This window comes from Bombyx mori, chromosome 11 (genome assembly GCF_030269925.1).
Source record: "Bombyx mori chromosome 11, ASM3026992v2".
Classification (NCBI taxonomy): Eukaryota; Metazoa; Arthropoda; class Insecta; order Lepidoptera; family Bombycidae; genus Bombyx; species Bombyx mori.
The window spans coordinates 17,123,045-17,140,574 of record NC_085117.1 but is presented as its reverse complement, the minus strand read 5'-3'; the positions used below and the strand labels follow the sequence as shown (position 1 = coordinate 17,140,574).

General features: G+C 44.3%; 2 protein-coding genes across 14 annotated transcripts in view; both read right to left on the bottom strand.

Annotated features, from left to right (window-relative positions):
- The window catches only part of LOC101738416 (uncharacterized), a 178,837-nt gene that overhangs the window by 82,903 nt on the left and 78,404 nt on the right, over positions 1-17,530 (bottom strand). The gene's annotated exons all lie outside the window — the stretch shown is intronic.
- On the bottom strand, positions 10,601-12,775 carry LOC134199756 (uncharacterized). The gene has a single exon (XM_062671292.1). The coding sequence runs from the start codon at positions 12,773-12,775 to the stop codon at positions 10,601-10,603; it is 2,175 nt and encodes a 724-aa protein (XP_062527276.1).

Below are 17,530 nucleotides of genomic sequence, written 5' to 3'. Positions count from 1 at the left end.
ACAAAATTTCGTTTCCGTACTTGCTTAGTGGGCGTCGTAGCCAAATCAATATTGGCACAGCTTTAATTAGTTTTATAATAACTGTTCCCTCGTTGAGTAACAGATATGTTTCAAATGTAATTGGCTCTTGCTGTATTGGCGCCTGTTGATTGGTTAAGTATAGGCAGAAACGTTTTATTTCTTTTTTTATAAATGCTACGGCAATCCAAGCGTTTAAAGCTTAATGTTAATCAATTACTTGAATTCGTTATGAAGCGAAAATTATTAATGGGACAACCTACTAAGCCAGCGGTTCTCAACCACTGTGTCGCGACACATTAGTGTCTCGCAAGTCCATGTATAATTTGACGCGAGATATACATTGTTTTTATCTAAGGTGAACTGTTTAGTGGTTGTCAAATGTACAATAACGTAGGATAAGTTAACTTTGTATAAATTAATAATCGTATTTATTCCTCAACTTTCACTTCAAATATAAAAAAACAATTGCATGTAAGCAGCATGTAGGCAACCTGTAGCCAATTTGCAAACAGCATGTTAGTGCCTCGCCGCGTAATTAAGGTTGAGGACCGCTGTATTAAACTATAATATTGTCGCTTTGCATTCCGTGAGACATCTCCGAATCTTGAGATATGAGGTCAAAGTGTCAATGACATGATTACTTTCCGTAAAATAAGGGTTAACGAGTTTCAATTAATACCAAAATATAAATTCGAAATTGAAAACGTAGCATACAATAAATAAATGATATACTAAGTTTTAAAAGTATAGGTGTAAGTAAGTAAGACAAGTATGAAACATGAGTTGGCTATAAGAGCATTAGGAAATTGTGTTTACCTAGCCTATGCAAATACGAGAGATTTGCTAAAGACTTTTGCTTTAGTGGAAGCTCTAATACCATATAAGAAACATTCAGCCATATAAAGAAACATTCTGAATAGCTACATCGCATTTATTGATAATTCCCATAAAATATTCTCATTCAAATTGTGGCCCGAACGCGAAATTTGGCGGCACACGAGAGACTGGTGGTCATTATTGGTGGTAGGACCTCTTTGTGAGTCCGCACGGGTAGGTACCACCACCCTGCCTATTTCTGCCGTGAAGCAGTAACGCGTTTCGGTTTGAAGGGTGGGGTAGCCGTTGTAATTATACTGAGACCTTAGAACTCATATATCTAGGTGAGTGGTGGCATTTACGTTGTAGATGTCTATGGGCTCCGGTAACCACTTAACATCAGGTGGGCCGTGAGCTCGTTCAACCATCTAAGCAATAAATAAAAAATAAAAAAAGATAAAGGCGATAATCGTAAGACAGGTTGTCTTGCAACAAAGGCACATACATACATTAGTCCAGTCGTTCAAGAAACACTCGTTTTATTAATCGAGTATCATAACCACGTAGGTTCAGAATAAAATACCGAAGTAAGCTCGGCCTAATGATTTAAAATGTCAAAATCGTGCTTTTAGCTAAATTACGTAAATCATTCCACTAGTAATATTTAGTATCCGTACTTAATATGAGAATCTAATTTATGCTTCATATTTCACTGGCTTTCCGTCCGCATCTTCGCTCGTGTAGTCTACAATGAAATTGTTCGAAATGGTCCCACCATCTCCTTCTTATCATCGCACCACCCGCCATCGGAGCAGAGTTCATCCATACTACCTGAATCTGCTGGGTTCAACGACAGTGCGTTTCCAGAGATCTTTTTTGTCATGTACCATCCTTGTACTATTATGTACTATCCTTTTTCAAACGAGGTTTGCGAAGAGACGATAAGCTGCGACTTGGCTGTGCCCCTATCATTACTATTCATAAGCGACGGTAGCCACTCAGCATCAGATGACCCGCATGCTGGTCTGCCTAAAATAGCAGTTAGAAAAACGTAAGCTGATAACGTTTCTATGCTTTGGCTGCATGGTCTAGAAGCACCACATTATCCTTTCCCGTGGATCTCGTAAAAGACGATTATGTGGGTCCCCGGAGTACTGGTACTAGGTCGCATTGTAAGCCGGCCAGGGTCGTATAACACTTAGCGGCAGAAGCAGCATGTCTATTTCTGCCGCTAACTTTATTACTTCAACCTCTGCTACAAGAACGCCATTCCACCCAATACCTACGTTTTAAAAAAGTTCGTCATAGAAAGTAAATCATCAACGAAAAAATCGTCGCAAAACAATTTTTTACCCAATATCTACCAAAACGTAACCACTTACGGTCCCTAATGCGGTTATAATGACAAAATTACTGCACCAATCGCGGGGAAAGTGGACAGGATCTGGCAGAATTCACCTTGGGAAAATCTGCGACACACTTACTGAATTACTTCAATTGAGTTCGTATTAACGCGGTTAGGTATGCAATCCCGGCCAAGAGAAAGAATTATTAACTTGACCACTTGATACCTTGTACTTGATTTATTTGATGCCTTCAAAGGCAGCCGAGCATGGTAGATAGCATGCGGCCCGCTTGAAAAGTAACTTGACTAATACATTCTCTATTATACTTAAGAGTGATTTAAGCTATTCTCTCATATCATTGTTTTAATCTAAGCTGTATTTCACCGACACTAACCTATTAGCTACGGCATTCCTCACGGATCTTAGGTACTGTCCAAATGGCTAGATCTCATAGTTTCCTAACTTTATTCGTCGAAGTAGAGTTCATTTAAAATTGGTGTATTATGTTCTGTATTCGCAAGGAATTTGCAAAGGTCAACATACGTGTTTCTTTTGACAATGAATTTATTTATGTTCAATATACCCTTTACCAGATATAAATTACTTGCTTAAACAATCGTATCTGACAAAATTTGCATGAACTATGTTATCTGTGGTACTACAATAAAATTTTAAGAGTCCAATTTAAAATGATATATTTTAAGTCGCACAATTCTGATCATTAAGATTTTTATTAGCTGGTTTTATATCAATTCAGCCTTTGCATTGGCCTGGTCGACCCCGCCTCGCGGAAGAGAGTTTAAAATACTTCTTTTGTTTCATTACTATCGATCATTTGGATTGATAAAGTTTTTTTGTTGTATTTTAAATCGATCTCCGGTTTCTGAAGGTTAGCTGTATAATGTAGAAAAAGTTTTTTTCTGAGCGTTAAATTCAGATACTACTTTATATTATATTATAGACCACTAGAAGCATAATAATTTTACCACTGGTGGTAGGACATTTTGTGAGCTCTCACCGATAGGTACCTATTTTAGCTGTGAAGCAGTAAAGCGTTTCGTCTTGAAGATTAAAGTCAACCATTTTACTGTAAAAACTGAGACTTAGAATTCATGTCTCAAGGTGAGTTGCGTTTAGATTGTTGATGTCCAAAGGCTCCAGTAACCACTTAACATTATTGGTGGGCCGTAAGTTTTTAACCTATCTAGACAGTAAAAAAAGCAGTAATGGGTTTCGGTTTGAAGGGTCGGGCAGGCGTTGTAATTATACTGAGGCCTTAGAACTTATATCTCAAGGTGGGTGTAACATTTACGTCATAGATGTCTATGGGCTTCAGTAAACACTTAACACCAGGTGGGCTGTGGGCTCGGAAACCCATCTAAGCAATAAAAAAATGTACATTATACTATTTCCCAAGATTATTCCTTCATCAAGGAATTCGCTCGTGAAAACGTCCTAACTACGTATTTCCTTAGTAAGGTTGGTACCCGCCTGCGAGATTTGAACACCCTCATATTTACAACACTCGCTTTGAGGAGGTCGGGTGTCTTATCCTTTTAACGACTTTAATATATCTACCATGTTTTTTTTACCCAAGAAAGAAGCTACCAATAGCTGTAGGCTTAACAGTTTAGTTGTTAGTGTATTCCGCAAGAGGATATTTTCATAACGGTTCCATTATTTGTTGACCTAAATAGGACGTTGCAGATTTAACTGTAAATTTAAAAAGGCTGTTAGCTACGTATTCTTGCTAATGTATTAGGCACGCGTCCTTTTTGAGGACAAACAAACACTGTAGTTAAATTTTCCTTTTTAAATATTGACTTCAAAATACATTCTCCTCGTGATTTCGTACAATTCACGAATAAAACTTGACAAATTAGTCAGTTCTTCAGAGCAGATCATGTGTTGGATGAGTATGAACATTGAGAATGCGCGAGAAAAGCCAGGCCACCGGTTAATGCCTCTTTTTAATCTTCGTTGGAAGAAGGATTTCCCATCAACAATCACCACGTAGAGAACATCATTCTAAAGACGAGGCCAAGATAATCTCTGGTGATGTACTGTGGATGAAAACAAAGGTTTAAGATTGTAGAGGTGAAGATGCTTCGGTGACATATGGTGCGATGAATAAAAAGTAAGTCACAAGAACTTGAACAATTCCACAGCACTATCACGAGCGCTATGAAACACAGAGAGATCCAATGTCTTCGAGAAACCAGATTTCGAGAGGATAGCTCTAAAATTATCGTGAAGGACCAAAAAGGGGATTGCCCACTCTCCATAGTGTGCTAGGCCCAAAATGGACATCAAATATTACTATAAAAATGTACTGATTCAAATTCTTAAATGTATTGGATATCTAAAAAATATATTGAAATTGACGCCACTATTATAAAAAATATAATAAAAATAAAAACTCGTTTTGAGGTTAATTTTCTATACAAATAAGTGTCGGATTGTGAGATACTTCAAGAACTTTTCTTTTCTTAATGTTTAAGATGTTCCTAATGTATTTTTATCCAATAGGGTATAAAAACACACTTAATTCTTTAAATATCTATATTTTCTTCATCTTCATACACAATTAGTATCATCTAAAAATAGCAAAGGAGAGCATATACACGGTTTTAAATCTCGGTCAGGGTAAAACCACAATTCACACAATGTTTTTTAGTCGTAGTATGAAACGTTATTGATAAAAGTAAAATAAATCGAAGAAAAATCAAAACACATCCATTTTGTACGCAAGCACAACACCACAAGCAGCAAGCGAAGTTTCAGTCAGTCAGATTAAATTCAGTGTTGTCAGTATAAAGAAAAATAATTACATGAAATTCATATATCGATTATTTTTTTAAATAACCGATAATTGATTTATATCTTAATCTTTTTTTTACGAGTACACATTATTTTTTATGTTTTTGTTTTAGTTGCACATATTTAAATAACAATACTAGTAAAGTTTTTTTTATTGCTTACATGGGTGGGCGAGCTCACAGCCACCCTGGTGTTGCTAAGTGGTTACTCGAGCCCACATACATCTACAACGTAAATGCGCCACCCACCTTCTAAGGTCTCAAGTATAGTTACAAGTTAAAGTCCAATGGGTATGTCTTCGATGTTATTTTATGTGCATAAAATCCATTAAAATCGTTTGATTAATGATAATACTTAAAATGATTTATTTATATGTTTTATTTATATACTCAAAATATTTACTTCATACGTAAAAGGATTTGAAGCTGGCAATATTTTTCCCGCAAAAATAAAAATCCTTGTTTTTTCAATAGAGTTACTTTTTTTAAACTACTTATTGTAAACTATAGTGGCGCTTATTTGCAAGAAAGTAAATGCATATTTATTTATGAGAAAATTAATGCACTAAGTATTTTTTCTATAATCTATTGTCCGCTTTGGGCCTAAAATGGGCCATCCCCTTTAAAATGTTATTGAGAAAATTAGACAATACAGTATAGTTATTTGGAATACTCATTCAACGTTCGATATAAACAATTAAATTAGCGTATAAACATAAATGAAATCGTCACGAGATCATACTGAGTCATTGAAATAATGAAAAGTTCAATTAGATATCTTCAAATCGAATGGCACTGGAAGTTGTAAATCTTTTTGTTTGTTCGGACTAATTATTGCAATATAAGTAAACCCAATAAGTATTAAGTACTTTTGGAAGCAAATAGCAATTTATCGATTAGCGCTTTTGAAGCGCTTAAGAAACTTTATTCGAAAAAAAAAACAATATTTGGGTATTTCTAAACGCCCTACTTTTATATATTATATTATTACGTTTTAGACGATTATACGATTTTGTTTTTTACTATATCGTCAATTCGAATCAAGCATTCGCTCTTTCACCCGACAAACTACAAATATGTATCTTCTTCTTCTGAGTCGGTCTCTTCATTACTGAAGGTCGTGTTTAATCTAAAATGTGGACCACTCGATGCACAATGCTTCCCCGCGTCTTCCTGTCCTCGGCGGTCTTTATAGCCTCGGTTATTGGCAGGCCAGTGAGCGTCTTAACCAGATCAGACCAGCGGGTAGGTGAGCGTCCGCGTGATCTTTTCCCGTCAACCTGACCAACTACCGTCAGCTTCTCCCAGTTATCGGGGCCTCTACGAGCGATGTGGCCAAAGTACGCGAGAATACGTTGGAAGCAGACAGCGGACAGCCTTGTGGCAATACCGAGCTCCTTCAGAATGGATAGGTTGGTCCGGCGTGCTGTCCATGGAATTCGCAACATCCGTCTATAATCATTGTGCTCATTATACAAATAATATGTATAATGAGCACAATAACAATGGATACGTACTATATTGTGTAAACATTTCTACTTTTTAAATGGAGCCCTCAAATAGAAATGCCATTTCCCCCATCCAAACATAACTCGATAACTTTAATCGGTCGCATTTCATTGAACATTACTTAGTTACACGAAAATCTAAAGGTTTTTATAATTCCGAATAAAGGGCGGTCACGAATTTTCGATATAAACAAAGTTAATATTCAAATGAGAATTTCCGTTTTATATTGGACCGATGGATTCTTATTTAGTTTGTTGCGTAAAAATTTTTGATTATTCTCATTGTCGTTATGTTTAAAAAAAATCTTATTAGTTAATACAATCGCGTGATTATAGCCGTTGACGCAATGGCAAGACCTGGTAGACATTTTCAAATTGAACGGTACTGCTAATCGTAGCCTTCTAGATTGTTCGGTCCAATTATTACAATATAATTAAAGCAAGTCGTGTCTGCTGTCCTTTTTTTTTTTTTTTTTTTTTAACGCTGGGGAATCCATTTACGGATACCCGGTCCGGGGGGTAACGAACCGGGTTATGTCGGACTCCGGCGCCTCCTGAGAGGAAGAGGGGGACGAGAAGGTCCTCCACCTCCCCGAATCCCTCGCAAGAGACTACGCCTTGAAAAAGGCGCGCGAAGCACTTGCCCCGCAGAACGACTACCGACTAAACCCCATCGAGCTCCACCACACCGGCTACACCAGACCTACGGTACCGCAGTGCGCGCCGAAAGTCCGCCTTCGCCGGTACCCGTCCTGATGATAAGACGGGATTTCATCTCCGGGAAAATCCCGAAGGACGTCATTTCGGGAGATACACCGTGAGCGGCGCGCAGGAGCCACCTTGCACCGCCCCACCACCGGACCGACAGTCGAGTACCGGGCGCCCCCGCACCCGCCACCTGACAGTCCCTACGGGGGCTGAGCGGGAGCTTCACGCCCGCGCCGGCCATCCCGCCTTCTGCGCTGAGGTGCTGAAGAGGGATCCCACTCCCTTTCACGCTCCTCAGCCTCACGGGACGCCATTACCAGGTCACAAAACCTGGCCATGGCCTCCCACGAGCCCTGATCCTCTAACATGCGGGCGACGACAGCCCGCAGGGAGAGGTTTCTCCCCAGCACCGCGACGAGATCTCGCCGCGAGTGCTCCCAACGCGGGCACGTTTCGAGCGCGTGCTGCGCGTCATCGTCCGGGTGCCCGCACTGGTGGCAGCCCGGATGTGGCTCTCTCCTGCAGACCTTCCACAGGTACCTCCCGAAACAGCCATGTCCCGAGAGGACCTGCGCAAGGTGAAAGGAGAGTACGCCGTGACGCCGATCCGACCATGCCTCCAGCACGGGCACCAGGGCCTCGAGGGTGCGACGGCGGGTGGCCGAAGTTTGGCCAAGTTCCTTCAGCAATCGCTCTCTCCACTTAGCGTATGCTACATGACGCGCAGCACGCTTCCACCGACCGACAGCCGACGGGCCGGGCGACCGTCCCCGACTCAAGGCCTGCGCCTTACGCCGATATACCGCAGCCAAGATTTCGGCCTCGAGGTCCCAGGGTAGGGATCCGGCGAGAGCGCAGGCCACATCTTGAGAGATGGTGCGGTACCCCCTGATGACCCTCACCGCGAGCGCCCGCTGAGCTCTGAGCAGCAGAGACGCGTTTCTCGCGGAGAGTGCGGGCGACCACACGGGAGCACCGTACAGGGCCATACTGCGCACCACCCCAAGGTACAGTCGCCGAGTACCGGCGCTGCATCCTCCGACGTTGGGAAGAAGACGGGTCAGCGCACCTGCCGCCCCCATGAGCCTCGGAACCAGCGCTTTAAAATGGTGGTCGAATCTCCACTTGCTGTCCAGCACGAGGCCCAAATACTTGAGCTTCGGCTGGACAGCAATGGTGACACCCCCGACTACGAGATTCGCGCCTTGAGGTGGCCCTTTCCGAGCTGAGTGGAAGCACACTGCTTCGGATTTTTGGAGGGCCACCTCGAGGCCGAGTCTCTTTATTCGTCTTACCACAGTTGCCACTGCAGCCACAACCAGGACGGCTGCTGACCGGTAGTCGTCTCCGCAAGCCGTCACCAGCGTGTCGTCAGCGTAGCAAACCACTTCGACGCCAGGCAGGTTAGCCCCGCGGAGGACCCAGTCAAAGCCTATATTCCAAAGGAGTGGACCCAGTACCGACCCTTGTGGAACCCCACGCGACACCGTTTTTCGTCCCCACCCACTCCGCTCGGGGAAGATCACCGCCCGCCCTGAGAGATAATCCTCAATCAGATTACGGAGACCGGTGGGGACGCGGTGAAACCGTAATGACTCCACAATCGCGCTCCAGGGGATCGTGTTGAAGGCGTTGGCAATATCAATCGACACAGCCAACAGTACACCTCCCCCAGAGCACGCCTGGTCGGAAAGATCGCGGACCCGTAAGACCGCGTCCACGGTCGACCGACCTCTCCGGAAGCCATATTGGTTGGACGCGAGATCCGGCCCAATGTTCTCGAGGTGCTGAACAAGACGCCCGGCAACCACACGCTCAAGGAGCTTACCGGCCTCGTCCAACACTACTATCGGGCGATATCCGGAGGGCTCGTCTCTAGGGCGACCGTCCTTCGGGATAAGCACCAGCCGGCCCGTGCGCCACGGCTCCGGGAACCTGCCCTCGCGGAGGCACCTGCTAAACAGCCTTCGAAGTGCAGGTCCCAAACCATCCTCAGTTAAAGCGAGAGCCCATGCTCGACTCGACAGGCCGTCGGGGCCTGGTGCTGTACGCTTCACGCGCATCCTCGCCACTGCCGCCTCAAATTCCGCCTGGGACACACCTTCCAGCTCTCCGCCGTCAGCGACCTGCGCCGTTGCCATTACAGGGGGGATGAAGGCCGTTCGGGATGAGTCCGGAAATAGACCCCCGACCACCCGGTGCAATGTCTCGGGTGGCAGTGTGCTGGTCGTAGCGGGAGCCCATGGGCGAAGCGCATTGCGCGCTAGCCTGTAGGGCCGCCCCCACGGATCACGATCGAGCGAGGCGAGCAGATCATTCCAAGCGGCTTCCTTCGCCTCTCTGATGGCTATGCAAAGGGCCCTCACCTCCGTCCTGTACACCTCATAAAGGTGGTCCTCCTCCTCAGGGTCCCGATGCGTCCTTCGACGTCGGCTTCGTTGGTACGCACGTCGACTGACGTTGCAGGACTGGCGCAGGCTGGCGATCTCATCAGTCCACCAGTATACGCGGCGCTTAGGAGCAAGAGTTCTGACGCGAGGCATAGCGGCATCGCATACCCGCGACATTGCCTCGCGCATACGCTCCGCCCCCACGCTTACATTCATCGGCTCGCCGAGGGAATCGAGGCGCCAGGCCTGGACGACAGCCGCCTCATTCAGCCGTTCGACATCGAGGCGCTTCTGGGCCCAACGTGGACCCTCCACGCCGCCGCCGCAGAATAAAGGAGTTGATGTCACTTCTGGGGCTACAGCAATGCTGAAACGGATGTAGCGATGGTCGGAAAGCGTCTCCTCACCAACCATCACCGTCCAACCACGGATGCGACTCGCGACATCGGGAGATGCGAACGTGACGTCCACCACGGACCCGCCTAATCGTCTCACGCACGTAAGTTCCGTGCCACGGTTGAGAATAACGAGGCCGCCTCCGACCAGCCACTCCTCCACCGCCGTTCCTCTGGGGCACGTCCTCGAGGAACCCCAAGCCAATGACTTGGCATTGAGGTCCCCAAGGACGAGAATCCGACGGGAATGTGACCTCCCAATGACGCGACCGAGCTCAAGGAGGAGGCCCTCAAACTCGGCGAGCGTCCTGTTGGGGGAGAAGTATACTCCCACCACGATCATCTCGGCCCAGAGGACGGCGACGAAGCCGCGACCCCTTTCAACGAGGTCGAATCCGGGCGGAGCACCCACACAGCCACGCCTGACAATGGCAACCCGGCCGTCAAGGTCACCTGCCCAATCGGGACCCAAAAGGACCCGGTACGGCTCTGCGACCACCGCAAGGTGAGTCAACCCCTCCGCCATGCTCTGAAACAAAAGATCTTGAGCTCTGGCGGAGTGATTGAGGTTCCCCTGGAGGAAACGAAGGACGTCTGTCATATCTGAGCATCCATCGGTGTCACCGAGGCCATACCGGGCCGATTACGCACGCCCTCAAGCGACGCGGGATCCTGCCGACGTTGTCTCTGTCTCGGGGGCTTGGCACAGGCCTTGCCCCCGGAAACGTGGTCCGCTGGTCTGCCGGCGGAGACACAAACAGTGCAGCGCGGCGCCAGCGAGCAGCCAGAAGCCACGTGACCGGCCTGGCCGCATCGGTAGCATTCCCGGCTGCGATCGACCGACGACGGGCAACGAGCGCTCACGTGGCCCAACTCGTGGCACCGGAAACACTGCAGCCTCCTGGCCTCCAGCAAATGAGCGCGGAGCACGCTCCAGCCAATCCTTAGCTTGGGAACTGCTGCGATTTTCGCCGCTGTTGAGATCGGACAACGAACTAAGACTTGTCCCATCCCGCCTGGATCGGTTTTTATTTCCCCGATCTTGATAATCTCGGGTGGACACCCCCCAATTTTGGCGAGCTCATCAGCGATTTCTTCACGCGATATCGAGTCGTCGAGGCCACTGATGCGCATCGCTGCAGTCACCAATGGCCTGGAGACCTCGACGCCCTCAGCGGGCAGAATCTCTTTCAGTTTGCTCGCCAGGAGGTTGGCTTTCTCTACTTGATCGTCTCCGTCCACCACCAGGACCTTGGCACCCGTCAGAGAGGATCGGATCCTCTGGAGCGGGATACCCAGGGAGTCTAGGTCGAGCTTCGCCCTCGCGTCCGCGAGGATGAACCGATATGTGAGACCGCTATTTATCGCTTCAGGCTGTAGTTTTAATACCACAGCCTGAGAACGCGGAGCTCGGAGCCGCTTCTTTGTCCTCTTCTTTGAAGACGGGACTTTCTCCGACACCCTAGTGGGTGGAACGGCTGTGGCCGTTCTCACGGTCTCCCCTCTCGGCTTAGCGCGCCTACGGGTGACCGTAGACCAGCTTTCGGTCACGACAGCTGGAGCCGGAGGGAAGGCACGCGGTTCGGGTGGAGGCGCTAACACTGTGGCCTTTTGTCTAGGGCCTCGTGTCTTCTTGTTCACCGTGGACGGTAGTGCTGCTTGTGCCGTTGTCGACTCCAGCGTAGCGTCAACGAGGAGAGGAGAATTCGGCGATTTCTCACAGCTCTTCCGCTTATCCGCCGCTAAGGGTGGCCTGATGCGAGGCTCCGGGGGTAGCCGCATCTCCAGACTCGCAATGCGAGCGTCAAGCATGGTGCCGACGGCACGCATAATGCGTTGGACACGCAACTCCTCCTGGTCCTCTGTGGTTGAAGCTGGGGCTGGGGTTTCGACTGGATTGGACAACGTCAATGCCTGTGATATGCGCGCCAGCTCCTTGTGCACCTTCTGCAGCTCCTGCCGGAGCTGTAAAATCTCTTCCTGCTGACAGGCGTTTACCGCACGCAGCTTTTCCATCTCTTCGGTCGCGGGGCGGTTCGCCAGTTCTTCTGTGACTTCCGTTATTGTCACCGCCAATTCCTTTAGGACACGTTGATACGTGCCCTTCAGGTTTCCGGGCTTACTACATACCTTCAGAGCCATCGCGGCACTCTCCTTTAGACGACACTCGGGATCTTTCTTAGAGCTCCCTTCCATGATTTTTGCGCTTCTTAATTCGCGCATACTACGCACGCTACCGGCATCCTTTATCTCAGAGCGCTGAGCTTTAAGATACGCCTGTTCGTCCGCAGTCAGACCGTACTGACCAGTGGTCGTCGGACGACCGCGACCTCTCTTCGATTGCGGCTTGACACCACATTTACCAGTAGTAGCTGTTTCATCCGAGCCGGAGCTGCTTCCAAACTCATCACTGCTGATCGTCAGGACTCTTTTTCGCTGTCTGCGTGTCGGCGAAGAGCGGGCTGACGAGTGGGCCGACCCAGCTGTGGTCATGCTATCATCCGACACCAGAGTGGTTCTGGACGATCTCCCCTCACTGTCCTTAACGGACCCTTCTGCTACTACGTCCTTCGCGGACCCGTTCTTCCTACTTACGTCCTTCCCGGACCCTGCTCCTTTTTTAACTCCGTCCTTCCCGGACCTTATCTCAGTGCAGTTTGTGCCCCCCCCAGAATACGAGGGGCTGCGCACTACCGACGAGTCGGTAGTACGGAGGGATTCTCCCGCTTGGCGGGTACCCTCCTGGGGTATTACTCTTTGCAAACTGGACATCTTCATTGGTTTCCCTTTATTTTTAACCCGAGGTGTGGTCCCCTGGGACACCCTAGTGACCGGTCACCCACCGGCCATGCATCCTCTCACCAGGTGTCAAAGCTTAGGATTAGGATTGAAATAAAGAGAAGAAGAAAATAAAACAAAAGAAACCAAAAATAAAACGAAAGGCAAAGAAAGACAGGATAAAGAATAACACAAAACGATAAACCAAAAAGTGAAACGAAGAAAGAGACAGATTACAACTCAAAATATAAATTAAACAAATTAAGATAACAAAAAGACAGTTAATAAAATAACGAAATAATCAAAGGGAAAGGGATAAAAGGTAGAGGCCCACGCTTCTCCAGGAGAACCACCCTTCAACAAGTGAAGGGGGAGGAGAGCTTGGAACCCCCAGAGCTGGTTTTGGTCCACGTCGTTCGGTCTCTCTCGTTGTAACAAAACGAGAGAGACGGAACGATGCCTCTGGGAATGGTGCCCAGAGGCCCGTTATCCGCCACCTACGGACGCGCCCGGTAGGAGTCCAGCAACTCCCGCGGGGTGTCTGCTGTCCTACCCTTCAGGCCGGAACGCATGACTGCTTCGGGACAAGAGGCATTTATCAACCAGTTAGTGTGGATTTCACAATGTACCTATACGGATAAAATTATACCGATGTTTATAGATTTATTTATCGTTTATTATAACGATAAAATTTTGCCACTTTTTTTCGGGTTTACAGCCTTCTGCGACTATTCTAGTTCGTCTCGCTAATCCGTCGTCACTTTTTATGTTCCTAATTAATAGTTCTGCAGACATAATTCGTATATTGTGTATCATTAATAAGAGTTGATCTGAAGCCCCCTTTTCTGGTACCAAAGCAATGACGACATTTAAACTAACTTTTATTCCAAAAAAACAATATGGTGTTATTACCCTTTATGTTAACAAAACTATTTAAGGATTTAAATAAAAAACCATAGTACTATAAATATTTAGAACAGAAATCCATAATTATCGTTTTCTAATCCACAATATGATTTATTAAATGTTATCTGTCCTTTATCATTGCTTAAATTGTATTTAATAAATTTAATCATTCAATATATTTCATCTAAAGACACACAAACGCACTTTTGAATTATACATATAATACATATAAGTATCTGCACGTTTTAGACCTTCCAAAAACACAATATGGGTTCTGTGTGAAGTGTGTTCTTAGATGCGGCGGATTTTGATTGGAAGCTAGTATGTACAACGGTAGCTTATTAGCCTCAAACACCCAAATCGCATCTACATAAATATTACAAAAGTCCTAACAATCACAATCATTACGTCGATCGTAGTCTCACAATGTTCAAATATTGCGTGCCTATTACGTTTAGCTTAGAATCCAGCTCATGTATCTTTAATGTATTATTTTAAGTTGCCAAAAAGGATTAACGGCCATCAATCATAAGCAACACAGAAGCAGAGACTTAGACGCTTAAAGCAAGTTTTGGTAAATTTTAGTATTCGTTACTCGTATGTTTCAATAAAAAACATTAACATGGAACACATCAGAGATAAAAACATTACGTTTATTTTTTTATCTATACTAATATATAAATCTACAGAGGTTTTACGGATGTTCCGTTATAACTACTGAACCATGCATCCGATTGACTTGAAACTTGGTATCCATGTAGAAAATACATGTACTTAATGGATAGGCTAATATTTATATGAGTGTTGGACTCCCTACACCAGTTGCGGGGGCGTCAATTATGAGAATCTTTGTGGGGGTAAGAAATAATAATGTTAATTTTAAATGCCCAGCGAAGCGGACGGATACAGCTAGTCAACTATAAAATCAAGTCGTTCTATTCTTGAAGCAATCACTACTTTCGGCATGCAAGCTAATCTCTAAATATAAATAGGAAATGACACAAAAAAAAAATTGTTCAGTGCTTCTTTCTCGGCTATTGTTTCACTGATTTTCTTTTTGTTTATTAATTTTATGACTTACCAGTTTAATAAACAATTATTTTGGAGACAGTAAAGCATGAGATGAGAAAGTTTAATATACATAAAATGAATCTAAAACTAGATTACAATTAAATTTGAATATCGAACAGTTAATTATTACATGTTTAAAAATAAATTAAAATTATGTGTAGATACGTATCGGTGAGTGTTAAAACAAAGTTTTGTTACCAATCGTTATTGCTAAATGATCGTAAATGATACAACAAGAAAAATATGTGGAGCAATATTCTGTTTTGGGCAATTTCGTAAATGTCTTTTTCGCGTTCACAGCCGTTGCCTCATTTCTTTTATTTTTCGTCTGATTTTCAAATGAGAAGTATGTGACCTTCATATACTAAATTAAGGAATCCATATTGGCTAGATTTTTTTTTTTCATTTTTTCAGAACGTTCGTATTTTGCTGATCTAAAGGAGAGGCTGAACTTCGCGTTCCACGGCGAAGGTTTTCTTTGGTCAACTAATTTTTAATCGTGTTAGGTGAAGTACAAATAACAATAAATATAATAAAACGTTACCGATTTCTTCGTTTTCCGAAATTGTTGGTCACACCCCAAGATGGCCGCGATGTTTTGACGTATTCTTTATATCTAGACGACACTAAATAACAACACAGTAAACCTTTTTTTTATCTAAGTGCCAGTCTACAAACAAAAATGAAAAAAAAAACAATAAATCGAACAACTTTTAGTCGTTTAAATTTCGAATCGTGCATTCTCTCAATTCCCGGCACATCTCTTGTAACGTCAAAATGAACATAAAAATGACGAAAGATACACACTGACGTTAATTTATTAAGATCAATGATCGACCACTGAAGCGTGTTGCAACGCTTTCTATACAACGAGAGTTGTTGCTCTGTAACTAATTCGCAAAAAGGAGTTCATTAGCCATCCTTTTCTCACGCCTCGAAATTGTGATTGAAACAAAGAGGGAGAGAAGAAAACGGTTTTTAGATTCCATAAAATTAACTTCAATTTTTAATTGGAATAACGCCATGATGTTGCGAATTCGAAAATCGAACACCGTAACCGTTTTGCAGCCGCCGAATGATTGAACAACGGTATTTGAAAATCGATTCGAAATTTTAGGAGTTGTTCGCGAGCATTTTAAATGGTGTATTCCAAGATCAATGTTTAATAATTAAACGTGACACACATTCTGAATTGAGCCGTAGTGGCCCAGTTTTACGGTTCTTAATGTAACACGAAATATTTACTACGAGTCCATTCGAGAGTGTTACTTCAATATCAGGATATAATTACAAGCGAAACTGACTCTTATGCTTCCTGGGGAAAAAGTTTACAATAAAAAAACAACGTTATGTATTTCTGGTCATGAATGGAACGGAACCACGCTCGGTTGATTTCATCAGCAGAATAGTTTTCAACGTATGCATAGGATGTCCGTTTGTTGTTCTATAGAAAATTTTGATTGTATAATTTTAATTAGGATGTTTACCGTATACCTCAATCGTTGTCAAAATATCTGCAGTTTTTTTGAATATAGCATATGATGGAGGCATTTAATTTTTGGCTTTGTTTGCCGATTTAAAACGTTACTTTGATTTAGTTCGCTTTTAAACTGGGTGATCTAGTTAGTAGTAGATAGCGAACTAAAGGCCAGGCTAGGCCATATTTGAACATTTCCGGAAAATTTCCAGCTGTTTCGTAGTATATAGTGAACATATGTACATACACACGTAAATTTTCTTAAGCATAAATCCATAATTGAATATGTAAATCTACCGTCTACATAGACAATCGTCAGACACGCCTTCCTTTTTTCTTTATAGAAAATGGAGGACCGACACAGCAGATGTCCAAATTTTAAAGGAACGTTTCCCGCAAACTAACATCTATAAAGATATGTCACTAATCCAAATTCTTTCTAAGTTAATTTCATGTTAAAAAGACGTCATTTCCTATCCTCCCGATCCACTCTCACTGCTTCCAGATATTCATAGTCCCGATCATCGTTCTCGTCGACCTCGTCGAAAGCGCCGAAGGATTAAGTAGTCATGAAACTTAACCCACAGACGCAGCCGATTGAGTTTCTCGCCGGATCTTCTCAGTGGGTCGCGATTCCGATCCGGTGGTAGACTCAGCTAAGCACTGTCCTGCCAGGGCAGATATTAGCAAGGTCTTCCAGGCTGAGCCCCGTCATCTCGCCTACACATTTGGTGAAGCTAGTATAATCTCTTAAGGTTAATAAGAGGAAAAAAAAATGTTCAAAAAGAATTGCTGTCGGTTACAGTCTTTCTTTTTTAAACACATTTCATAGTCTGGATGCAGAAGAACTTTTATTTGGTTTAAGGTGATTGACTTCCACGGTGAAGGCATAAATAACATCGTGTAATAAAAATCAAACCCGCAAAATTATAATTTGCGTAATTACCGGTGGTAGGACCTCTTGTAAGTCCCCACGGGTAGGTACCACCACCCTGCCCATTTCTGCCGTGAAGCAGTAATGCGTTTCCGTTTGAAGGGTGCGGAAGCCGTTGAAACTATACTGAGACCTTAGAACTTATATCTCAAGGTGGGTGGCGGCATTTACGTTGTAGATGTCTATGGGCTCCAGTGACCACTAATTAACAACAGCAATAAAAAAAAAAGATTACGTTGGATAAATGTTTTCAGATTGGTCAGGCTAATAAAACTGTGTTATAAACTTCTTCCATTAAAAACCTGCTCCTACGTCGTTGAATACTTGAATTAAAATTATCAGCTAACCTTGTTACAAAAAA